Raw genomic sequence first — 27,688 nt, 5'->3', positions numbered from 1 at the left:
ATTATGGGATTCTCTATTTGCAGGGTAACCTTCCAGTTATTATACCTGTGTTATTATGGGATTCTCTATTTGCAGGGTAACCTTCCAGTTATTATACCTGTGTTATTATGGGATTCGCTATTTGCAGGGTAACCTTCCTGATATTATACCTGTGTTATTATGGGATTCTCTATTTGCAGGGTAACCTTCCAGTTATTATACCTGTGTTATTATGGGATTCTCTATTTGCAGGGTAACCTTCCAGTTATTATACCTGTGTTATTATGGGATTCTCTATTTGCAGGGTAACCTTCCAGTTATTATACCTGTGTTATTATGGGATTCTCTATTTGCAGGGTAACCTTCCCGTTATTATGCCTGTGTTATTATGGGATTCTCTATTTGCAGGGTAACCTTCCAGTTATTATACCTGTGTTATTATGGGATTCTCTATTTGCAGGGTAACCTTCCACTTATTATACCTGTGTTATAATGGGATTCTCTATTCAGGGTAACCTTCCAGTTATTATACCTGTGTTATTATGGAATTCTCTATTTGCAGGGTAACCTTCCTGTTATTATACCTGTGTTATTATGGAATTCTCTATTTGCAGGGTAACCTTCCAGTTATTATACCTGTGTTATTATGGGATTCTCTATTTGCAGGGTAACCTTCCAGTTATTATACCTGTGTTATTATGGGATTCTCTATTTGCGGGGTAACCTTCCTGTTATTATACCTGTGTTATTATGGGATTCTCTATTTGCAGGGTAACCTTCCAGTTATTATACCTGTGTTATTATGGGATTCTCTATTCGCAGGGTAACCTTCCTGTTATTATACCTGTGTTATTATGGGATTCTCTATTTGCAGGGTAACCTTCCAGTTATTATGCCTGTGTTATTATGGGATTCTCTACTTGCAGGGTAACCTTCCAGTTATTATACCTGTGTTATTATGGGATTCTCTATTCGCAGGGTAACCTTCCTGTTATTATACCTGTGTTATTATGGGATTCTCTATTTTCAGGGTACCCTTCCAGTTATTATACCTGTGTTATTATGGGATTCTCTATTTGCAGGGTAACCTTCCTGATATTAAACCTGTGTTATTATGGGATTCTCTATTTGCAGGGTAACCTTCCAGTTATTATACCTGTGTTATTATGGGATTCTCTATTTGCGGGGTAACCTTCCAGTTATTATACCTGTGTTATTATGGGATTCTCTATTTGCGGGGAAACCTTCCTGTTATTATACCTGTGTTATTATGGGATTCTCTATTTGCAGGGTAACCTTCCTGTTATTATACCTGTGTTATTATGGGATTCTCTATTTGCAGGGTAACTTTCCAGTTATTATACCTGTGTTATAATGGGATTCTCTATTTGCAGGGTAACCTTCCTGTTATTATACCTGTGTTATTATGGGATTCTCTATTTGCAGCGTAACCTTCCTGTTATTATACCTGTGTTATTACTGGGATTCTCTATTTGCAGGGTAACCTTCCTGTTATTATACCTGTGTTATTATGGGATTCTCTATTTGCAGGGTAACCTTCCAGTTATTATACCTGTGTTATTATGGGATTCTCTATTTGCAGGGTAACCTTCCTGTTATTATACCTGTGTTATTATGGGATTCTCTATTTTCGGGGTAACCTTCCAGTTATTATACCTGTGTTATTATGGGATTATCTATTTGCGGGGAAACCTTCCTGTTATTATACCTGTGTTATTATGGGATTCTCTATTTGCAGGGTAACCTTCCTGTTATTATACCTTTGTTATGGGATTCTCTATTTGCAGGGTAACTTTCCAGTTATTATACCTGTGTTATAATGGGATTCTCTATTTGCAGGGTAACCTTCCTGTTATTATACCTGTGTTATTATGGGATTCTCTATTTGCAGCGTAACCTTCCTGTTATTATACCTGTGTTATTATGGGATTCTCTATTTGCAGGGTAACCTTCCTGTTATTATACCTGTGTTATTATGGGATTCTCTATTTGCAGGGTAACCTTCCTGTTATTATACCTGTGTTATTACGGGGATTCTCTATTTGCAGGGTAACCTTCCTGTTATTATACCTGTGTTATTATGGGATTCTCTATTTGCAGGGTAACCTTCCAGTTATTATACCTGTGTTATTATGGGATTCTCTATTTGCAGGGTAACCTTCCAGTTATTATACCTGTGTTATTATGGGATTCTCTATTTGCAGGGTAACCTTTAAGTTATTATACCTGTGTTATTGTGGGATTCTCTATTTGCAGGGTAACCTTCCAGTTATTATACCTGTGTTATTATGGGATTCTCTATTCGCAGGGTAACCTTCCAGTTATTATACCTGTGTTATTATGGGATTCTCTATTTGCAGGGTAACCTTCCAGTTATTATACGTGTGTTATTATGGGATTCTCTATTTGCAGGGTAACCTTCCTGATATTATACCTGTGTTATTATGGGATTCTCTATTTGAAGGGTAACCTTCCAGTTATTATACCTGTGTTATTATGGGATTCTCTATTTGCAGGGTAACCTTCCAGTTATTATACCTGTGTTATTATGGGATTCTCTATTTGCAGGGTTACCTTCCAGTTATTATACCTGTGTTATTATGGGATTCTCTATTTGCAGGGTAACCTTCCAGTTATTATACCTGTGTTATTATGGGATTCTCTATTTGTAGGGTAACCTTCCAGTTATTATACCTGTGTTATTATGGGATTCTCTATTTGCAGGGTAACCTTCCAGTTATTATACCTGTGTTATTATGGGATTCGCTATTTGCAGGGTAACCTTCCTGATATTATACCTGTGTTATTATGGGATTCTCTATTTGCAGCGTAACCTTCCAGTTATTATACCTGTGTTATTATGGGATTCTCTATTTGCAGGGTAACCTTCCAGTTATTATACCTGTGTTATTATGGGATTCTCTATTTGCAGGGTAACCTTCCACTTATTATACCTGTGTTATAATGGGATTCTCTATTTGCAGGGTAACCTTCCAGTTATTATACCTGTGTTATTATGGAATTCTCTATTTGCAGGGTAACCTTCCTGTTATTATACGTGTGTTATTATGGGTTTCTCTATTCGCAGGGTAACCTTCCTGTTATTATACCTGTGTTATTATGGGATTCTCTATTTGCAAGTAAACCTTCCTGTTATTATACCTGTGTTATTATGGGATTCTCTATTTGCAGGGTAACCTTCCAGTTATAATACCTGTGTTATTATGGGATTCTCTATTTGCAGGGTAACCTTCCAGTTATTATACCTGTGTTATTATGGGATTCTCTATTTGCAGGGTAACCTTCCCGTTATTATACCTGTGTTATTATGGGATTCTCTATTCGCAGGGTAACCTTCCAGTTATTATGGGATTCTCTATTCGCAGGGTAACCTTCCAGTTATTATGGGACTCTCTATTCGCAGGGTAACCTTCCTGTTATTATACCGGTGTTATTATGGGATTCTCTATTTGCAGGGTAACCTTCCAGTTATTATGCCTGTGTTATTATGGGATTCTCTATTTGCAGAGTAACCTTCCAGTTATTATACCTGTGTTATTATGGGATTGTCTATTTGCAGGGTAACCTTCCAGTTATTATACCTGTGTTATTATGGGATTCTCTATTTGCAGGGTAACCTTCCTGTTATTATACCTGTGTTATTATGGGATTCTCTATTTGCGGGGTAACCTTCCTGATATTATACCTGTGTTATTATGGGATTCTCTATTTGCAGGGTAACCTTCCTGTTATTATACCTGTGTTATTATGGGATTCTCTATTTGCGGGGTAACCTTCCTGATATTATACCTGTGTTATTATGGGATTCTCTATTTGCAGGGTAACCTTCCAGTTATTATACCTGTGTTATTATGGGATTCTCTATTTGCAGGGTAACCTTCCAGTTATTATACCTGTGTTATTAGGGAATTCTCTATTTGCAGGGTAACCTTCCTGTTATTATACCTGTGTTATTATGGGTTTCTCTATTCGCAGGGTAACCTTCCTGTTATTATACCTGTGTTATTATGGGATTCTCTATTTGCAGGGTAACCTTCCAGTTATTATACCTGTGTTATTATGGGATTCTCTATTTGCAGGGTAACTTTCCAGTTATTATACCTGTGTTATTATGGGATTCTCTATTTGCAGGGTAACCTTCCTGTTATTATACCTGTGTTATTATGGGATTCTCTATTCGCAGGGTAACCTTCTGGTTATTATACCTGTGTTATTATGGGATTCTCTATTTGCAGCGTAACCTTCCAGTTATTATACCTGTGTTATTATGGGATTCTCTATTCGCAGGGTAACCTTCCTGTTATTATACCTGTGTTATTATGGGATTCTCTATTTGCAGGGTAACTTTCCAGTTATTATACCTGTGTTATTATGGGATTCTCTATTCGCAGGGTAACCTTCCTGTTATTATACCTGTGTTATTATGGGATTCTCTATTTGCAGGGTAACCTTCCTGTTATTATACCTGTGTTATTATGGGATTTTCTATTTGCAGGGTAACCTTCCAGTTATTATACCTGTGTTATTATGGGATTCTCTATTTGCAGGGTAACCTTCCAGTTATTATACCTGTGTTATTATGGGATTCTCTATTTGCAGGGTAACCTTCCAGTTATTATACCTGTGTTATTATGGGATTCTCTATTTGCAGGGTAACCTTCCTGTTATTATACCTGTGTTATTATGGGATTCTCTATTTGCAGGGTACCCTTCCAGTTATTATACCTGTGTTATTATGGGATTCTCTATTTGCAGGGTAACCTTCCAGTTGTTATACCTGTGTTATTATGGGATTCTCTATTTGCAGGGTAACCTTCCTGTTATTATACCTGTGTTATTATGGGATTCTCTATTTCCAGGGTAACCTTCCAGTTATTATACCTGTGTTATTATGGGATTCTCTATTTGCAGGGTAACCTTCCAGTTATTATACCTGTGTTATTATGGGATTCTCTATTTGCAGGGTAACCTTCCAGTTATTATACCTGTGTTATTATGGGATTCACTATTTGCAGGGTAACCTTCCAGTTATTATACCTGTGTTATTATGGGATTCACTATTTGCAGGGTAACCTTCCAGTTATTATACCTGTGTTATTATGGGATTCACTATTTGCAGGGTAACCTTCCTGTTATCATACCTGTGTTATTATGGGATTCTCTATTTGCAGGGTAACCTTCCTGTTATTATACCTGTGTTATTACGGGGATTCTCTATTTGCAGGGTAACCTTCCAGTTATTATACCTGTGTTATTATGGGATTCTCTATTTGCAGGGTAATCTTCCTGTTATTATACCTGTGTTATTATGGGATTCTCTATTCGCAGGGTAATCTTCCTGTTATTATACCTGTGTTATTACGGGGATTCTCTATTTGCAGGGTAACCTTCCTGTTATTATACCTGTGTTATTATGGGATTCTCTATTTGCAGGGTAACCTTCCTGATATTATACCTGTGTTATTATGGGATTCTCTATTTGCAGGGTAACCTTCCAGTTATTGTACCTGTGTTATTATGGGATTCTCTATTTGCAGGGTAACCTTCCAGTTATTATACCTGTGTTATTATGGGATTCTCTATTTGCAGGGTAACCTTCCAGTTATTATACCTGTGTTATTATGGGATTCTCTATTTGCAGGGTAACCTTCCTGTTATTATACCTGTGTTATTACGGGGATTCTATATTTGCAGGGTAACCTTCCTGTTATTATACCTGTGTTATTATGGGATTGTCTATTTGCAGGGTAACCTTCCAGTTATTATACCTGTGTTATAATGGGATTCTCTATTTGCAGGGTAACCTTCCAGTTATTATACCTGTGTTATTATGGGATTCTCTATTTGCAGGGCAACCTTCCAGTTATTATACCTCTGTTATTATGGGATTCTCTATTTGCAGGGTAACCTTCCAGTTATTATACCGGTGTTATTATGGGATTCTCTATTTGCAGGGTAACTTTCCAGTTATTATACCTGTGTTATAATGGGATTCTCTATTTGCAGGGTAACCTTCCTGTTATTATACCTGTGTTATTATGGGTTTCTCTATTCGCAGGGTAACCTTCCTGTTATTATACCTGTGTTATTATGGGATTCTCTATTTGCAGGGTAACCTTCCAGTTATTATAACTGTGTTATTATGGGATTCTCTATTTGCAGGGTAACTTTCCAGTTATTATACCTGTGTTATTATGGGATTCTCTATTTGCAGGGTAACCTTCCTGTTATTATACCTGTGTTATTATGGGATTCTCTATTCGCAGGGTAACCTTCTGGTTATTATACCTGTGTTATTATGGGATTCTCTATTTGCAGCGTAACCTTCCAGTTATTATACCTGTGTTATTATGGGATTCTCTATTCGCAGGGTAACCTTCCTGTTATTATACCTGTGTTATTATGGGATTCTCTATTTGCAGGGTAACCTTCCTGTTATTATACCTGTGTTATTATGGGATTCTCTATTTGCAGGGTAACCTTCCAGTTATTATACCTGTGTTATTATGGGATTCTCTATTTGCAGGGTAACCTTCCAGTTATTATACCTGTGTTATTATGGGATTCTCTATTTGCAGGGTAACCTTCCTGTTATTATACCTGTGTTATTATGGGATTCTCTATTTGCAGGGTAACCTTCCAGTTATTATACCTGTGTTATTATGGGATTCTCTATTCGCAGTGTAACCTTCCAGTTATTATGGGATTCTCTATTCGCAGGGTAACCTTCCAGTTATTATGGGATTCTCTATTTGCAGGGTAATCTTCCTTTTATTATACCTGTGTTATTATGGGATTCTCTATTCGCAGGGTAACCTTCCTGTTATTATACCTGTGTTATTATGGGATTCTCTATTTGCAGGGTAACCTTCCAGTTATTATGCCTGTGTTATTATGGGATTCTCTATTTGCAGAGTAACCTTCCAGTTATTATACCTGTGTTATTATGGGATTGTCTATTTGCAGGGTAACCTTCCAGTTATTATACCTGTGTTATTATGGGATTCTCTATTTGCAGGGTAACCTTCCTGTTATTATACCTGTGTTATTATGGGATTCTCTATTTGCGGGTTAACCTTCCTGATATTATACCTGTGTTATTATGGGATTCTCTATTTGCAGGGTAACCTTCCTGTTATTATACCTGTGTTATTATGGGATTCTCTATTTGCGGGGTAACCTTCCTGATATTATACCTGTGTTATTATGGGATTCTCTATTTGCAGGGTAACCTTCCAGTTATTATACCTGTGTTATTATGGGATTCTCTATTTGCAGGGTAACCTTCCAGTTATTATACCTGTGTTATTATGGAATTCTCTATTTGCAGGGTAACCTTCCTGTTATTATACCTGTGTTATTATGGGTTTCTCTATTCGCAGGGTAACCTTCCTGTTATTATACCTGTGTTATTATGGGATTCTCTATTTGCAGGGTAACCTTCCAGTTATTATACCTGTGTTATTATTTGATTCTCTATTTGCAGGGTAACCTTCCTGATATTATACCTGTGTTATTATGGGATTCTCTATTTGCAGGGTAACCTTCCAGTTATTATACCTGTGTTATTATGGGATTCTCTATTTGCAGGGTAACCTTCCAGTTATTATACCTGTGTTATTATGGGACTCTCTATTTGCAGGGTAACCTTCTGGTTATTATACCTGTGTTATTATGGGATTCTCTATTTGCAGCGTAACCTTCCAGTTATTATACCTGTGTTATTATGGGATTCTCTATTCGCAGGGTAACCTTCCTGTTATTATACCTGTGTTATTATGGGATTCTCTATTTGCAGGGTAACCTTCCAGTTATTATACCTGTGTTATTATGGGATTCTCTATTTGCAGGGTAACTTTCCAGTTATTATACCTGTGTTATTATGGGATTCTCTATTTGCAGGGTAAACTTCCAGTTATTATACCTGTGTTATTATGGGATTCTCTATTTGCGGGGTAACCTTCCTGATATAATACCTGTGTTATTATGGTATTCTCTATTCGCAGGGTAACCTTCCTGATATAATACCTGTGTTATTATGGGATTCTCTATTTGCAGGGTAACCTTCCTGTTATTATACCTGTGTTATTATGGGATTCTCTATTTGCAGGGTAACCTTCCAGTTATTATACCTGTGTTATTATGGGATTCTCTATTTGCAGGGTAACCTTCCTGATATTATACCTGTGTTATTATGGGATTCTCTATTTGCAGGGTAACCTTCCAGTTATTATACCTGTGTTATTATGGGATTCTCTATTTGCAGGGTAACCTTCCAGTTATTATACCTGTGCTATTATGGGATTCTCTATTTGCAGGGTAACCTTCCAGTTATTATACCTGTGTTATTATGGGATTCTCTATTTGCAGGGTAACCTTCCAGTTATTATACCTGTGTTATTATGGGATTCTCTATTTGCAGGGTAACCTTCCAGTTATTATACCTGTGTTATTATGGGATTCTCTATTTGCAGGGTAACCTTCCAGTTATTATACCTGTGTTATTATGGGATTCTCTATTTGCAGGGTAACCTTCCAGTTACTATACCTGTGTTATTATGGGATTCTCTATTTGCAGGGTAACCTTCCAGTTATTATACCTGTGTTATTATGGGATTCTCTATTCGCAGGGTAACCTTCCAGTTATTATACCTGTGTTATTATGGGATTCTCTATTTGCAGGGTAACCTTCCAGTTATTATACCTGTGTTATTATGGGATTCTCTATTCGCAGGGTAACCTTCCAGTTATTATACCTGTGTTATTATGGGATTCTCTGTTCGCAGGGTAACCTTCCAGTTATTATACCTGTGTTATTATGGGATTCTCTATTTGCAGGGTAACCTTCCTGTTATTATACCTGTGTTATTATGGGATTCTCTATTTGCAGGGTAACCTTCCAGTTATTATACCTGTGTTATTGTGGGATTATCTATATGCAGGGTAACCTTCCAGTTATTATACCTGTGTTATTATGGGATTCTCTATTTGCAGGGTAACCTTCCTGTTATTATACCTGTGTTATTATGGGTTTCTCTATTCGCAGGGTAACCTTCCTGTTATTATACCTGTGTTATTATGGGATTCTCTATTTGCAGGGTAACCTTCCTGTTATTATACCTGTGTTATTATGGGATTCTCTATATGCAGGGTAACCTTCCTGTTATTATACCTGTGTTATTATGGGATTCTCTATTTGCAGGGTAACCTTCCTGTTATTATACCTGTGTTATTATGGGATTATCTATTTGCAGGGTAACCGTCCAGTTATTATACCTGTGTTATTGTGGGATTATCTATTTGCAGGGTAACCGTCCAGTTATTATACCTGTGTTATTGTGGGATTATCTATTTGCAGGGTAACCTTCCTGTTGATATTACACCTGTGGCTCTGAGAGATTTTCAACCACAGGAACCGTTATATAAGAAATCCCTGCTTTAAATACTTCAGCTGAATCCCGGGACCCTGACAGCCGTTAGGAAGCTGACCTAATGGAGGTACTCAGCCGGAGTACGGTGGCTCCATTACAGGTAACCTAGACATGAATGTACAAGGGTGCTCTACATGGAGCGAAATATGGGGCAGGTGATGTAAGAAAGCCCTGGTTTGAAAATATTAAGTGGGACAAGAAGCACACATACCACGCCTCGCTCCCAGATGACACTCATGCGATCTTGGACTCCGCCCACACCGTGTGGAATCTTGGTGAAGTCCTCCTTCCCCATGGCTTTCTGTTTAGTGGTGAAGGTTCTGTGATCTGAAGACACTACGTTGAGAGTATCGCTGTAAAGGACAATATTAGCACACTATCATCTGCAGTCATTTACTCAAAGGACAACAATGCAAAAACCTTCTGAAAAACACACACCAATGTGACAAGAGCTATGGTATCAGTGAGAGAAACATCTCAAGCTCTCGTTATCATATAAAACAATATAGGTCTGAGTCTAAACATTGTTTAATGTGCGTCCCCACCTTCCATCTCCACTATAACACCCCAAAACCCATTGCAGACTGTGTAATGGAAACCATCAAATTCAAAATTACACAGACAGACCTCAGACACTATGTAATAAGATCTCAGACATTATATAACAAGATATTATATCCCCTCAGATTGATCTCAGACACTATGTAATAAGATCTCACATTATATAACAAGATATTATATCCCCTCAGATTGATCTCAGACACTATGTAATAAGATCTCACATTATATAATAAGATTTTATATCCCCTCAGATTGATCTCAGACATTATATAACAAGATATTATATCCCCTCAGATTGATCTCAGACATTATATAACAAGATATTATATCCCCTCAGATTGATCTCAGACATTATATAACAAGATACTATATCCCCTCAGATTGATCTCAGGCACTATGTAATAAGATCTCAGACATTATATAACAAGATATTATATCCTTGTGGATTGATCTCAGACACTATGTAATAAGATCTCACATTATATAATAAGATATTATATCCCTTCAGATTGATCTCAGACATTATATAACAAGATATTATATCCCCTCAGATTCATCCCAGGCATTATATAACAAGATATTATATCCCCTCAGATTGATCTCAGACATTATATAACAAGATATTATATCCTTGCTGTAGCGGAGAGCTGATTTCTCGCAGCTATTCTCCACTTTAGATCTAAGGGAGGCTCAGGAACAAGTCATTAGTAAATCCACAGCAGAGTTTCCAGCAGGTAAAAAGGTTCAGCGAAATCCCCACAGTACTCCCAATAACTGGACGACACACAGTTTCAGGAGTAGAACTGACAATCGTTTATTCCAAGGTTTCTTATAAAGCCTGCTCCCATGCAAGGGAGGGAACTGCAGTAATTATGACAGTAACCAATACCATTCTTGTTACCTCCCACACATCTCCTCCCCTCAGAGTGAGTCATAATCCCCTTAAGTTGTACAGTACTTTACCCCAAACTTGGATGTACCCCTAAACCATCACATATCCTTAATATCAGGGTACCGCTAGGTAGCCCTGATCTGGGTGAATATAATATCCAAAATTCACCCAGATCGGACCAGGGGTTCGGTAGTTACAGGCAGGGGAAGTTTGACCGACCGCACACGAGTTGGTATCCGAAAAGGGTTCCACGAGAATGGGCCCTGCGGTCGGTCTCCGTTCGGCAGTTAAAACAGGCATTTATAATTGCCATCCACATTTACATTCACCTAGATAGTGATTCCCTCATTCGGTACTTTATTACTACCGAATGGGGATTCGTTATGTTTCTCCGTTCGGCAGTTACGGAGCTCTGGAGGTCTCAGCGGTGTTTGGTTGTTTGAGTGTCCGATTTGAGTTCCAGGCACTCGACGACCAAACACCGCTGGGATTTTCATGCGTAAGATGGCCGCCGCCACGTGTACGCATGCCGAATGGCGGCCACCCAGATACAATGCTAATGAGCCGGTTAACTTGCGGTTGGAAGGAATGTGAACTTTAATAGCCGGCACACTTCTCTCTGGGGTGGTCCCTCCGTTCGGTAGTTTCCATAAGTATATAGTACGGATGGAAACTACCGAATACCATACAATTCACATAATACACACACGAATAGCAATTTCAACATAGGGAAAACATATACAAACACAGTCACACAGGCATTTTGCAGGACAGGCTCACTGCATTCCGCTACACTTGCGGATTGATCTCAGGCACTATGTAATAAGATCTCACATTATATAATAAGATTTTATATCCCCCTCAGATTAATCTCAGACATTATATAACAAGATATTATATCCTTGCGGATTGATCTCAGACACTATGTAATAAGATCTCACATTATATAACAAGATATTATATCCCCTCAGATTCATCCCAGGCATTATATAACAAGATATTATATCCCCTCAGATTGATCTCAGACACTATGTAATAAGATCTCACATTATATAACAAGATATTATATCCCCTCAGATTGATCTCAGACATTATATAACAAGATATTATATCCCCTCAGATTGATCTCAGACATTATATAACAAGATATTATATCCCCTCAGATTGATCTCAGACATTATATAACAAGATATTATATCCCCTCAGATTGATCTCAGGCACTATGTAATAAGATCTCACATTATATAATAAGATTTTATATCCCCTCAGATTAATCTCAGACATTATATAACAAGATATTATATCCCCTCAGATTGATCCCAGGCATTATATAACAAGATATTATATCCCCTCAGATTGATCCCAGGCATTATATAACAAGATATTATATCCCCTCAGATTGATCCCAGGCATTATATAACAAGATATTATATCCCCTCAGATTGATCTCAGACATTATATAACAAGATATTATATCCCCTCAGATTCATCTCAGACATTATATAATAAGATATTATATCCTTGCGGATTGATCTCAGACATTATATAACAAGATATTATATCCTTGCAGATTGATCTTAGGCACTATGTAATAAGATCTCACATTATATAATAAGATATTATATCCCCTCAGATTCATCTCAGACATTATATAATAAGATATTATATCCTTGCGGATTGATCTCAGACATTATATAACAAGATATTAAATCCTTGCGGATTGATCTCAGACACTATGTAATAAGATCTCACATTATATAACAAGATATTATATCCCCTCAGATTCATCCCAGGCATTATATAACAAGATATTATATCCCCTCAGATTGATCTCAGACATTATATAACAAGATATTATTTCCCCTCAGATTCATCCCAGGCACTATTTAATAAGATATCACATTATATAACAAGATATTATATCCCCTCAGATTCATCCCAGGCATTATATAACAAGATATTATATCCCCTCAGATTCATCTCAGACATTATATAATAAGATATTATATCCTTGCGGATTGATCTCAGGCACTATGTAATAAGATCTCACATTATATAATAAGATTTTATATCCCCCTCAGATTGATCTCAGACATTATATAACAAGATATTATATCCTTGCGGATTGATCTCAGACACTATGTAATAAGATCTCACATTATATAACAAGATATTATATCCCCTCAGATTCATCCCAGGCATTATATAACAAGATATTATATCCCCGCGGATTGATCTCAGACACTTTGTAATAAGATCTCACATTATATAACAAGATATTATATCCCATCAGATTGATTTCAGACATTATATAACAAGATATTATATCCCTGTGGATTGATCTCAGACACTATGTAATGAGATCTCACATTATATAATAAGATATTATATCCCCTCAGATTGATCTCAGACATTATATAACAAAATATTATATCCTTGCGGATTGATCTCAGACACTATGTAATAAGATCTCACATTATATAACAAGATATTATATCCCCTCAGATTCATCCCAGACATTATATAATAAGATTTTATATCCCCTCAGATTGATCTCAGACACTATGTAATAAGATCTCACATTATATAATAAGATATTATATCCCCTCAGATTAATCTCAGACATTATATAACAAGATATTATATCCTTGCGGATTGATCTCAGGCACTATGTAATAAGATCTCACATTATATAACAAGATATTATATCCCTGTGGATTGATCTCAGGCACTATGTAATGAGATCTCACATTATATAATAAGATATTATATCCCTTCAGATTGATCCCAGGCATTATATAACAAGATATTATATCCCCGCGGATTGATCTCCGACGTTATATAATAAGATATTATATGCCTTCAGATCGATCCAGGCATTATATAATAAGATATTATATGCTGTGACGGTACAATCCGTTACTCCGTCAAGCATTCCCTTCTTCCCATAAAATAAAATCAGCAAGTAATCCACAGAGTAATAAATTTCTGGTCTCGACAAATAATCCACACATGAGCCAAGGCTTAATGCTGGAACAAGACTGACTTTTAATGACACACACTCTGCTTTTATGCAATTCTCCCCTGCAAGAGAGACGTGCACAGACAATTAAACATTACCCAATCACACAATGGTTACATCCCACAGATTCCCTCCCCTTAGCCTGAGAGGTAACCCAATTATACGTACAGTTTAAAACATACTTTTTACCTAACATTCATAACTCTAAAACCATACATCACATTCACATAAAAATTACATATTCACAATCAATCCATTCAGGGGAACAACATATTCAAAAATGGCATGAATCAGACCAGGGGTTCAGAAGTTAGTAAAAGTATATTTTGGTCCCTGGCTGGCAGCATGGCAATCTGGTTTAAACAGGTTTTACAGAGGCCTCTATCCTGGAGATAATGGGGAAAGTAATCCAATTATCCAGGGCTAGAAGCAGACTCCATTGAGCACATGGTTGCAAAAAGACATAAAACACTTTACAATACATAAAGTCACCTTTTACACATAAAACACAGACATTTCTTTTATACATTTTAAACCGAACAGATACAGGTATTAAACAGCAGGGAGAGGGTTTAACTGAGGGCCCACAGGCAAGTACATGGAAAATCCTTCACATATGCCTTCAGATTGATCCAGGCATTATATAATAAGATATTATATGCCTTCAGATTGATCCAGGCATTATATAATAAGATATTATATCCCCGTGGATTGATCTCCGTCGTTATATAATAAGATATTATATCCCCGCGGATTGATCTCCGACGTTATATAACAAGATATTATAGCCCACAGTCACAGATTGCCCTAGGAGACCATCTTTATCTTACTTTGCCAGCAGGCTCATAAGGTAGTTGGGTGTGTTGGTGTCCAGTCTAAGTGGAGGCACAGTAACATAGGCCGCTGCGTGAGACCAGTCCTGGTGGTAGTAGTGCAAACCATTCAGGGTGGCATGGGCTGTTGTGGTTTCTCCATAAACAATTTTACCTGAAGAAAAGAAATGTCCGTTATTACCGTATATAAAATCATGCAGTTATTACGAAATCCAGGATGTAATGGCTGCCGCTCACATTTATAGGAAAGATCACCCAGTATCTAACCTAGGCTCATATACAACATGGCTGATTATACACTGTTAGAAACCAAGAATGGTTCTAAAAATGTACATACTCAGGGCTCTCTCAATATATACCTAATTTATAAATACTCAGGGCTCTATCAATATACACCTCATTTATAAATACTCAGGGCTCTATCAATATATACCTCATTTATAAATACACAGGACTCTATCAATATATACCTCATTTATAAATACTCAGGGCTCTATCAATATATACCTCATTTATAAATACACAGGACTCTATCAATATATACCTCATTTATAAATACTCAGGGCTCTATCATTATATACCTCATTTATAAATACTCAGGGCTCTCTCATTTATAAATACACAGGGCTCTAGCAATATATACCTCATTTATAAATACACAGGGCTCTATCAATATATACCTCATTTATAAATGCTCAGGGCTCTATCAATATATACCTCATTTATAAATACTCAGGGCTCTATCAATAAATACCTCATTTATATATACTCAGGGCTCTATCATTATATACCTCATTTATAAATACTCAGGGCTCTCTCATTTATAAATACACAGGGCTCTATCAATATATACCTCATTTATAAATACACAGGGCTCTATCAATATATACCTCATTTATAAATACACAGGGCTCTATCAATATATACCTCATTTATAAATACACAGGGCTCTATCAATATATACCTCATTTATAAATACACAGGGCTCTATCAATATATACCTCATTTATAAATACACAGGGCTCTATCAATATATACCTCATTTATAAATACACAGGGCTCTATCAATATATACCTCATTTATAATTACACAGGGCTCTCTCAATATATACCTCATTTATAAATCCACAGGGCTCTCTCAATGTATACCTCATTTATAAATACACAGGGCTCTATCAATATATACCTCATTTATAAATACACAGGGCTCTATCAATATATACCTCATTTATAAATACTCAGGGCTCTATCAATATATACCTCATTTATAAATACTCAGGGCTCTATCAATATACACCTCATTTATAATTACACAGGGCTCTATCAATATATACCTCATTTATAAATACTCAGGGCTCTATCAATATACACCTCATTTATAATTACACAGGGCTCTATCAATATATACCTCATTTATAAATACTCAGGGCTCTATCAATATATACCTCATTTATAAATACACAGGGCTCTATCAATATATACCTCATTTATAATTACACAGGGCTCTATCAATATATACCTCATTTATAAATACACAGGGCTCTATCAATATATACCTCATTTATAAATACACAGGGCTCTATCAATATATACCTCATTTATAAATACACAGGGCTCTATCAATATATACCTTGTTTATAATTACACAGGGCTCTATCAATATATACCTCATTTATAAATACACAGGGCTCTCTCAATATATACCTCGTTTATAAATACACAGAGCTCTATCAATATATACCTCATTTATAAATACTAAGGGCTCTATCAATATATACCTCATTTATAAATACACAGGGCTCTATCAATATATACCTCATTTATAATTACACAGGGCTCTATCAATATATACCTCATTTATAAATACACAGGGCTCTCTCAATATATACCTCATTTATAAATACACAGGGCTCTCTCAATATATACCTCATTTATAAATACACAGGGCTCTATAAATATATACCTCATTTATAAATACACAGGGCTCTATCAATATATACCTCATTTATAATTACACAGGGCTCTCTCAATATATACCTCATTTATAAATACACAGGACTCTATCAATATATACCTCATTTATAAATACACAGAGCTCTATCAATATATACCTCATTTATAAATACACAGAGCTCTATCAATATATACCTCAGTTATAAATACACAGAGCTCTATCAATATATACCTCATTTATAAATACACAGGGCTCTATCAATATATACCTCAGTTATAAATACACAGAGCTCTATCAATATATACCTCATTTATAAATACACAGGGCTCTATCAATATATACCTCATTTATAAATACACAGGGCTCTATCAATATATACCTCATTTATAAATACACAGGGCTCTCTCAATATATACCTCATTTATAAATACACAGGGCTCTATCAATATATACCTCACTTATAAATACACAGGGCTCTATAAATATATACCTCATTTATAAATACACAGGGCTCTATCAATATATACCTCATTTATAATTACACAGGGCTCTCTCAATATATACCTCATTTATAAATACACAGGACTCTATCAATATATACCTCATTTATAAATACACAGAGCTCTATCAATATATACCTCATTTATAAATACACAGAGCTCTATCAATATATACCTCAGTTATAAATACACAGAGCTCTATCAATATATACCTCATTTATAAATACACAGGGCTCTATCAATATATACCTCAGTTATAAATACACAGAGCTCTATCAATATATACCTCATTTATAAATACACAGGGCTCTATCAATATATACCTCAGTTATAAATACACAGGGCTCTATCAATATATACCTCAGTTATAAATACACAGGGCTCTCTCAATATATACCTCAGTTATAAATACACAGAGCTCTATCAATATATACCTCATTTATAAATACACAGGGCTCTATCAATATATACCTCAGTTATAAATACACAGGGCTCTATCAATATATACCTCAGTTATAAATACACAGGGCTCTCTCAATATATACCTCATTTATAAATACACAGAGCTCTATCAATATATACCTCATTTATAAATACACAGAGCTCTATCAATATATACCTCATTTATAAATACACAGGGCTCTATAAAAAGAAGATGGTGGGAATGTTTCTTCAAACACAGAACAATCTATGAAATTGTCACAAAATGAAGGTGAACACAGAGGGATACACATGTAATTATTCAATGTTTCCATGAATGTGCAAGTTGGCAACATCCAAAGTGTAATGTAAAGGTAAGGAAATCAGCTCCAGGAGTAAGTGTGACAATTAGTGACATAATACCTTGCATCTTGGCAGACGCGATGACATCACCAGCTGACATGCTGGACACGTTCACCAAATACAACGGACAAAAGGTCTGGGGAGCAACAACAATAAAGAGTTCATTATCTATCACACTGTATCAGAACAATTCTACCAATAACAGAAGCCGAGGGGCAAGGCACCATATATAACAACTATACTGGGGGCACTAGACACATAAAATGACATTGAGGGCACCAACACTAAGGGGAGTCAGGCACATAGAGCAATACTCAGGGCACCAGACACATACAGCGACACAAAGGGCATCACACACGTACAGTGACACTGAGGGTACCAGTGACATACAGTGACCTGAGGGCAACAGACCTATACAGTGACACTGAGGGCACCATACACATACAGCGACACAATGGGCACTAGGCACATAGTGGCACTGAGAGCACCACACACATACAGCGACACAAAGGGCACCAGGCACATACAGTGAAACTGAGGGCACCACACACACCCAGCGACACAAAGGGCACCACACACATACAGAGAAAGAGACAGACAGGCATGCTGGGAGACCATCATGGTGTTGGCTCTGACAGAGATGCCGTCATGGTGGGGGGTCTGACAGAGAGACCATCATGGTGGGGGTTCTGACAGAGAGACCGTCATGGTGGGGGCTCTGACAGAGAGACAATAATGGTGGGGGCTCTGACAGAGAGACAATAATGGTGGGGCTCTGACAGAGAGACATGCATGGTGGGGCTCTGACAGAGACCGTCATGGTGGGGGCTCTGACAGAGAGACAATCATGGTGGGGCTTTGACACAAAGACAGCCATGTTGGGCTCTGACAGAGCAACATGCATGGTGGGGCTCTGAGAGGCTGGCATGGTGGGGTTTTGACACGTAGACTGGCATGGTGGGTATTTAAAAGAAATATTGTCATGGTGGGGCTCTGACAGGGCCAGATTATTTCCAAGTTGCCATAAAATGTGTGGGTGTGGCTAAGCCATGTCTCTTGGTATCTTAAATATCGCATATCTAATTACATTATTACAAACGATGTACTTATTTTTAAAGACCGGGAGAGCTTTATACATGCTGTGACCAGGAAGAAATCCAGCCCTGGGAGCAATACATATTGACTGCATTCTCACAATAGCTGTCATGTGATTGTGGCTCTTACCCGGTTGGCAATGGTTATTGCTCTGTGCACAGCCTCTGCTTCCAGCTATTTACAAGAGGGAATAAAAGAGAGGACAGGGTTAAAAAACACAATTGCCAGAAAAAGCTCACTGTACCACGGGCCCTTGATGTCTGGATTGGCCCCAACATGTTTCATAAATGGCTATTCCACAGGCTATTGGAGCTGATCAGCTACAAAATGTATAGACTGAAAGATCTAACTAGAAAGTCTTGTTTGCATCTTCTGATGGTCGCTGTGTGGTCATCTTTTACAAGGACTGGGTATCTAGGAAAAGAACTTACCAGTGTGTATTTAAAGTGACACTAAGGTTACGTACACCACTTTATCTCAATGAAGTGGTCTTGGTGTAGCCCCACGATGGAAAACATTGTCTTTTAGTAGACAGCCAACAAAGGTGCTTGCGTGGCAATGTCCAGGTTTGACCCTATGAAGCATGTGATTCTCTTACCAATGCTTCTTTATGGGAAACATAGGTTTGGATGAGAATTCATGGAAGTGACGCCTGCAGGATGACGTCACCAGAGCGGGCGGCAGCACCAAGTAGTGTTGTGGTGGTGGAAAAATTGCCTTTTTCCTTTTTTTCATTTAATATAGGAATCCCTGAATAGAAATATTCCTAACGCTAACCTAACTTAAAAATCATTAAACGTATACATCTGTTAGCCATTAGGAAGAGCTACTAAAACGGTGGTTAACTTCACAATATTTATAGAAAACATCCCTTTAAGAAATTAAGGTCGTAAGCCCAAGATCATCTTCTATTTTCAGGAATTAATTTGTCAGTTACATGCTGTTTTGTGAAATTGTCAAGTTCTGTGCAATATTCTGTCACTGTGATAATAATGTTTAGCAGTTCGTTTCTCAGTCTGTCTACAGTGCCTTTACTATACAGAGTATGAAGCAAGGCTGCCCCTGACTTGGTTTCTGATCTTTTATGAACACACTGTGGACAGAAGCTTCATACCCATCATGTATAACAGGATTGTCCATCCTCTTCCTTTCCAGCTGTTCTTGGACTTCAATTCCCAGAATCTCTGGGAGCCAGCAAAGAAGTCTGGGAAAATTAGTCCTTGTAGCGGAGTGCAATATTAAAATCCACGATCTCCGCTGGTATTAAGGGTAAATCCACAGTCAGCGCTGAAAAGTAAGGCAATATCCCAAATCACCCAGTAACCGGACGAAACACAGTTCTGGGAGTCAACTGAGGTCTTTATTCACAGCTTCCCCATGCAAGGGGTTTCCATACTGACATAGCAGGGGTAATACAGTAGGGGACTACATGGGAGACTTAACATTCTGGGCATTTCTCCCATCAGGCACTGCTGCACGAGAGGGACACTCCCACTGGGATACACCGTTAAGTGGATTATCCCTTGTAACGGAGCTCCGTGTACTCCGACCGAGTACCCTCCGTTGATGGATGCTCCTAGCGCTCTCAGAGGACTCCAAGCACTGCAGACGACACCACAACCACCGCAGGCTCCACAACCGCCGTAGCTTAACTGGAGCCGCGCCGTCTTCCGTCCACCCTGGAATGAACCTTCAGCATTCAGGAACGTGTGGGGAAGATCTCTCCTCCTGGAGAGCGTATCCGGAACAAGCTCTTAAAAGAGCTAAGTGATTAAGAGCTCAAGGGAATATGCAGCGCATAGCAATCCCCAGTGTGATATAGCAGTTCCCTCCAATAACGAGACGAGGCTACGTATTGAGGGTCAGAAGAGGTCTGAGGACTGGAACACCCAGCCTGCTTTTTATTACGATAAGGTACACACAGGACACTCCCAGGGGGAGGATGAAATTAACCAATAACAGCATAGTACAGCCCACAGGTTCCCTCCCCTCAGATAAACAGTTAAACCAATTATTACATACAATAAAAATACAGTTTTTACACACACACTGTAACTTTAAAACCATACATCCAATTTCAATAAAAGTTGCATATTCAGACTCAGCATACATCAAACATAAACACTTCCAAAAATCAGCCAAATCCCTCCAGTGGATCAAAAGTTAGCTGGAAGTCCTTTATGACCGACCGCAAGCACAATTTCCTGCCCAAAACAGTTCCATAGATTTGGGCTGTGCGGTCGGTCAATTTCATGCGAAAAAACGACTAAGTCCCATTTCGAACGGGACTTAGTCTCTGGAGCTGCAAGTTCAGTATGGGAGAAGGTAAGGGTCAGCGGTGTTCGGCAGAATGTGTAGCCGATTTTAGTTCCACAGAATCTTTAGCATACACCGCTGACCGCATTCGAGGAAACCAAGATGGCCGCCGCCACGTGCAATTGACCGGCAGTAACCTCACAGCCTGGGAGGTAAATTGCCTGCACACTTTAGCTTCTGGGTGGTCCGCCTGTGTGGTACTTGGTTCAGTAAGCCCTATTTACTGAACCAAGTGGGGGAAAGCCAGGAACAAGTTATTTTACCGGTCTGGGGACATAGTCTTAAAGGGGCATTGTTCAGCAAAGTCACAATATGTCCCCAGACGGTTCTTAAAGGGCCATACACACCCAATAAATGTTAATAAGTTTTCAGGGGCACAATCTTCCAGGGGCCATAGTCATGAGGCAGGAGGCTGGCAAACATGCTTCTCCACAATCCAGGGAAGCAGGGCAATTTCTCGTTTAAAGGGCCAGTTACAAATAGCGATTTGTAACATCCCTCCGTGCAGCAGAACCGACATTTTACTTTTAAGTACATAACTTTCTCATAATTCACCTTATTTGCACGAATGGACGGTCGGTAGATAGCTGGAGTCTGGTATTATATTACGTGAGAATACCGCTCAGATCCCAGCTAAAACTACCGAACGGCGCACAAAATAGACTTAACCATCGAGTCCGGTTTAAAACTACCGAACACGGATGGGGAACATTAATGTGATGCGGGCGGAACTCCCGACCGCTCTGGAAGTCCAGCGGTGTTCGTGTCGTCGAGTAGCCGTTTTCAGTTCCAGGCACTCGACGACCAAACACCGCTGAAGAGACAAAGGATCCAAGATGGCCGACCGCCGCGTGGTCGGTAGTTGAACGACGGCCACCTAGGAGAGCCTTTAATTACCGATTGCAACACTGTTGCAATCGGTTAACGAGCGCCACACGTCCCTTAATGTGTGGTCTATCAGGGGGGCCCGTATTCATTTCACGAACAGCCCGGATAGTCGCTGTTCGTGAAACGAAGTACATGATTGCTAGTGGCCAGTTGGGAGAGATATGGAGCATAGTGTGCTGATAGATGGCATTTGTGACGGTAGTAGTTTGTATCACCGTCCAATCTTCCCTTTTTCCCCATAAAAGAATATTCCCAATAATCCACAGGAATAAATATCGCTGGTATCGCCAAATAATCCACACATGAGCCAAAGCTTAATGCTGGAACAAGACTAATTTACTGGAAGCAACAGGCATTCAATTTAAACAGTAACAGACTCCTCCTCTGGGCCAGGCTAGATAATTGAGTTTCAGCAACATACTAAACTCAATTATCTGCTGGCCAGAAACATTACAATTTACAGCATTTTCAGAAAAGTACTTTCCATAACACATACAGTTAAGATTTACATCCCTGGGTAGCTGAGGATACTGGGAGTCACATATCCAAATCTCACGAAATTCAGTTCGGTAGTTTCCGTGTCGCATCGTGTGGAAGTTTGACCGGCTCGCCATGTGGTGGTATCCGCTTTACAGTTCCATGAAATCAGTAGCAAGAGCCGGTCTCCGTTCGCGTCTAATTACACAAAAACTACCATACGAATGTTGTATTTGGTTATATAGAAATGCTCCCCTTGTTCGGTAGATTCCACCTCCCGAATGCCAGTTTGATTCGTGAAGTGGAAAGTAGTCAGCCGGGACTCCAATGGTGACCGGGTGTTTGCGGAATTGCCATGCCGAAAACAGTTCCAGGCAAATCATGCGTAAGTCCCGCTGACCGCGTTCGTGAGATTTAAGATGGCCGCCATCCTTTGTTCTCGCCACGTGTTCGTATGCGGAATGGCGGCCACCTAGGAGCAATTAAGTGCGGTTTCCTCAACGTTCTAAGTTCTGATTGCTACACAGGGTGGTCTCTGTTCGGTAGACGAATACATTGCTCAACATACACAAACGAAACAAACTTATTATACAAATTTAAACTGCAGGGAGAAGGCATAACCGAAGGCACACAGGTAAATACATACAAATCCTTCACAGCATTGTACAATAAGGAAAGAAGAGTTTGATTACCTCCTCAGGCCTGCTAATCTCTATGCCCTCTGGGCCTGTGATACCCAACTCCAGCGTCTCCTTAGCACCCTGTAAAAGAAACACAAAATACTAGTAAATGAATGGAGAATGAGAAGTGCCAGGCTTTTGTTAAACTGTGCTGCCCATATGGTGAGATGGGGGAGCTTACTCATTCTTTAGAAAATGTACATGACCTGGGGGAGGTTACTCCATAATGGGAGTGTACAGTTTCTAGGGAAGGTTAGTACACACTAGGTCTTGGGACAGGGTACAATTTTTGGGGGATGTTACTCCATCTAGGGTACTGTACTCAGTCTTGGCGGGAGTGTACAATTTCTGGGGGAGGTTACTCCATATAAGTTAGTATACTCTGTCTTGGGGGAAGTTACTCCATCTGGGGTAGTAAACTTAGTCTTGGTGGGAGGTTACTCCATCCTGGGTAGTATACTCAGTCTTGGTGGGAGGTTACTCCATCTGGGGTAGTATACTTAGTCTTGTGGGGAGTATAACATTTCTGGGGGAGGTTACTCCATCTGGGGTAGTATACTCAGTCTTGGGGTAGTGTATGATTTCTGGGGGAGGTTACTCCATCTAGGGTAATATACTCAATCTTAGGGAGGTTACTGAGTCTTTGGTATTGTATGATTTCTGGAGGAGGTTACTCTTAGGGTAGTGTATGATTTCTGTGGAAGGTTACTCCATCGACATCAGTCTTAGATTAGTGTGTTATTTTGAGGGAGGTTACTCCATCTAGAGTAGTATACCATGTCTTGGGGGAGTGTAAACCTAGTGGCAGTAGGATAATATGGTAAGTTGTTTCCAATAGGAGAGCACCTCTCTGTCTATACCTGTGCATTGTTGCTTACTGAGCAGAAAAAAAAAAAAAACTCTTCACACACAGAGGATTACAGATGGACATGGTGGACACACTCACCTCTGAAACCAGGTCACCATTCTCTGCGTGGACTCGAGCAACTGCGCCAATGTCCTTGCAATGCAGGAAGACCTGGTACAGTTCACTGTCACGCAGCATATACAGGTCCTTATATGTCATAAACATCTGGAAAGAGTTCACTCCCTTCTCTCGAACTAAGGTCTCCATCTCTGCCTTCACCTGCAAGGAGCAAAAACAAGATCATGTGAAATGGAGTTCACAGAAATGCACGAGAAGGGGAAACAAGATCATCGGGAATGGAGGACTGAGAAATTCACAAGGAGGGGAAACAAGATCATCGGGAATGGAGGACACAGAAAAACCTTAAGGAGGGGAAACAAGTTAATCAGGAATTGAGGACATAGAAATACACAAGGAGGGAAGCAAGATCATCAAGAATGGAGGACACAAATATATGAGGAGAGGAAACAAGATCATCAGGAATGGAGGACACAGAAATACATGACGAGATGAAACAAGATCATCAGGAATGGAGGACACAGAAATATAAGAAGAGGGGAAACTATCATCAGGAATGGAGGACACAGAAAACACAAGGAGGTCAAACAAGATTATCAGGAATGGAGGACACAGAAATACATGAGGAGAGAAAACAAGATCATCGGGAAAGGAAGACACAGAAATATAAGAAGAGGGGAAACTATCATCTGGAATGGAGAACACATAAATACATGAGGAGAGGAAACAAGATCATCGTGAATGGAAGACACAGAAATACATAAGTAGGGGTAAATAATGCAGTGAAGTCTTCTCATAGTTTGAAGCTGCCCTTAGCAGGGTATGGAGGGAGAGTGCCAGGGTCTACAGGCTATGTATATCTTTTTAATCTAAGCAGTGTTAGCTGTGTGTTCTCATCCAATGTGCGTGGTCCTGGATCAGACCCGAAGGGGAAGGCCAAATGTGGCAGTGCCTGGGGGAGCCAGGTAAATTGTGAAACCATTCTAACAGATGGCCAGATGACATTGGGAGGGAGCCAGGTCACTCCTGGCATCATTAACACCAACGTGGGTTTTACCGGTCATGGTGCTCGGAGTGTGGTATTAAGGACACTGTACAGATGAGGAAATATTTATGGTGAGGGATTGGGGTAACACGGAAATGGGATGGTATAATACAAAATGATTCTATTGCTGCTTTTCTCCTTGATAAAGATTATTTATCAGCATATGAAAGTAATATATAGCAGGAAGTAAAACCAATCTAGTGTTAGTCTGGAGTCAGGGCATGAAGGGTATAGCAAGCCCTCTTTATCCTAATGGCATTACCTTGGGCCCCCACCAGGTGACGCCCATGTGCAGAGCGTAGTCACAGCAAACCTTGGGATCAGCCAAGCTGCGGCATTTCTCATACGCGTCCAGCAGTGAAATGTCCTTGTCGGGAAGAACTTGGCCAATAACCATGGTGGTGCCACCCATCAATGCTGCCTGCAAGTAAAATGGAGCACTGCTTAGAGAGACATTTATACTGAGAGACAGAGACATTTTTACTGAGAGAACGTCACAGAGAGAGACAGAGACATTCATACTGAGAGACAGTCAGAGAGAGAGACAGAATCACTAATAATAACAGACACATAAATACTGATAGAAATAAAATAGAGGAATTGGAGGCACACCCGGAACACACTATAATTCTTGAGTTCTGAATCTGCATTTATTCAATTACATTTATCACATTAATTTTACATTATATACCGTATATTCGCAATGTTCTTACAACAGATTATTTCAATACACTTTGAAAGTAAAAGTAAATATTTACATATTCCACACCCTAAAATTTTTACTACCTTCCAAAAATCCATAAAAATCTCACCTACCCTCCAGGATGTCCCATTATATCAGGGATTGACTCGATATCTTCAAGAGTCTCAGAGTACATAGACACACTACTGCAACCCCTGGTGATAAAAAACCCATCGCATTTAAAAGATACTATCCACACTTTACAGGTACTCAATAATACACAATGGGACGAAAATTCTTATTTGGTCACTAGTGACGTGACATCCCTATACACCATCATTCCCCACGAAATAGGGATTAAAGCAGTACAATATTTTTTACATAGAGCCAATTTTCACGAAGACCAAATCCAATTTATTTTGGAAGGTATTCATCTCATTCTCACCAACAACTTTTTTTGGTACAATGACACTTTCTACCTCCAAATAGGAGGAACGGCGATGGGCACCAAATTCGCACCCAGTTATGCTAATCTATTTATGGCATACTGGGTGGAACACTTCATATTCTCCGAACATCCCTGTCGAATTTGGTGTGCTATCGCCGATATAGCGACGATATACTCTTTATTTGGAATGGCTCGATCGAACTTCTAGATATGTTCAATTCTTTCTTGAGTGACAATGACTGGGGTATCGTATTAACTACCACATACAGTCAAACAGACATCCATTTTTTTAGATCTACACATTTTTATACAAAATAATTCTATTACTACACAAAACATTTTTAAAACAGTGGATACCAATGGATACATTGAAAAGAACAGCTGCCACCACAAACCGTGGCTACAAAACGCACCAAAGGGTAAATTCTTAAGGATTAGACGAAATTGTACCAATAATGAAGACTATAGACAACAAGCCACAAAAATAAAAGAACAATTAGTCGAGAAAGGATATAAGAAGGATCAGTTAACTTTAGAATTAGAAGAAGTTCAAAAGAAATCACGTTCAGAACTTCTAACATATAAAAGAAAAAATTCACAAGACACACAGATAAAAAAAAATCCCTTTTATATGTAATTTTAACGGCCAAAACAGAAAAATAAAAAAAATCATTAATAAATATTGGCACCTTTTACAAGATGACCCCATTTTAAAATAAATTTTACTAACACGACCGCAAATCACATACAGAGGAGCGCTGAATTTAAAAAGATCTTTAGTACAAAGCAGTAAAGGCCCGACAGCTACTAAACACATTTTTACACAAGGGAAGGGTTTTTACGGCTGTGGTACCTGCCTAGCATGCAGGTCTACGAGGAGTAAAAAGAGATACCTTACAAACATACAACAATATATTAATAAAGATTTCATCATTAGAGACCAACTCACGTGTTTCTCAAAAGGAGTTATATATATTTTAAAGTGTCCATGCAATCTTCTTTACATAGGTCGTACTATTAGATGCATTCATGTGCGTATTTCAGAACACATCCGAAATATAAGGAATGGGCTAAAAACCCACAGTGTCTCCAATAATTTCAAAAAATATCACTATCAGAATCCAGAGACCCTCTT

General features: G+C 38.7%; 1 protein-coding gene across 2 annotated transcripts in view; it reads right to left on the bottom strand.

The window, feature by feature from the left end:
- Positions 1-27,688, bottom strand: part of DPYSL5 (dihydropyrimidinase like 5) — a 179,107-nt gene that overhangs the window by 82,921 nt on the left and 68,498 nt on the right. For both annotated transcript variants that reach the window (XM_063441896.1, XM_063441897.1), the window contains exons 3-9: positions 25,686-25,844; positions 24,400-24,579; positions 23,466-23,534; positions 19,222-19,266; positions 18,058-18,133; positions 14,758-14,914; positions 9,664-9,805 (exon numbers count right to left, since the gene is read on the bottom strand). In XM_063441896.1, coding sequence (XP_063297966.1) covers positions 9,664-9,805; positions 14,758-14,914; positions 18,058-18,133; positions 19,222-19,266; positions 23,466-23,534; positions 24,400-24,579; positions 25,686-25,844 — 828 coding nt within the window. The remainder of the gene's footprint in view (positions 1-9,663; positions 9,806-14,757; positions 14,915-18,057; positions 18,134-19,221; positions 19,267-23,465; positions 23,535-24,399; positions 24,580-25,685; positions 25,845-27,688) is intronic.

Source organism: Pelobates fuscus, chromosome 2 (genome assembly GCF_036172605.1).
Source record: "Pelobates fuscus isolate aPelFus1 chromosome 2, aPelFus1.pri, whole genome shotgun sequence".
NCBI classification, from domain to species: domain Eukaryota; kingdom Metazoa; phylum Chordata; class Amphibia; order Anura; family Pelobatidae; genus Pelobates; species Pelobates fuscus.
This window is presented reverse-complemented; position numbering and strand designations above follow the sequence as displayed.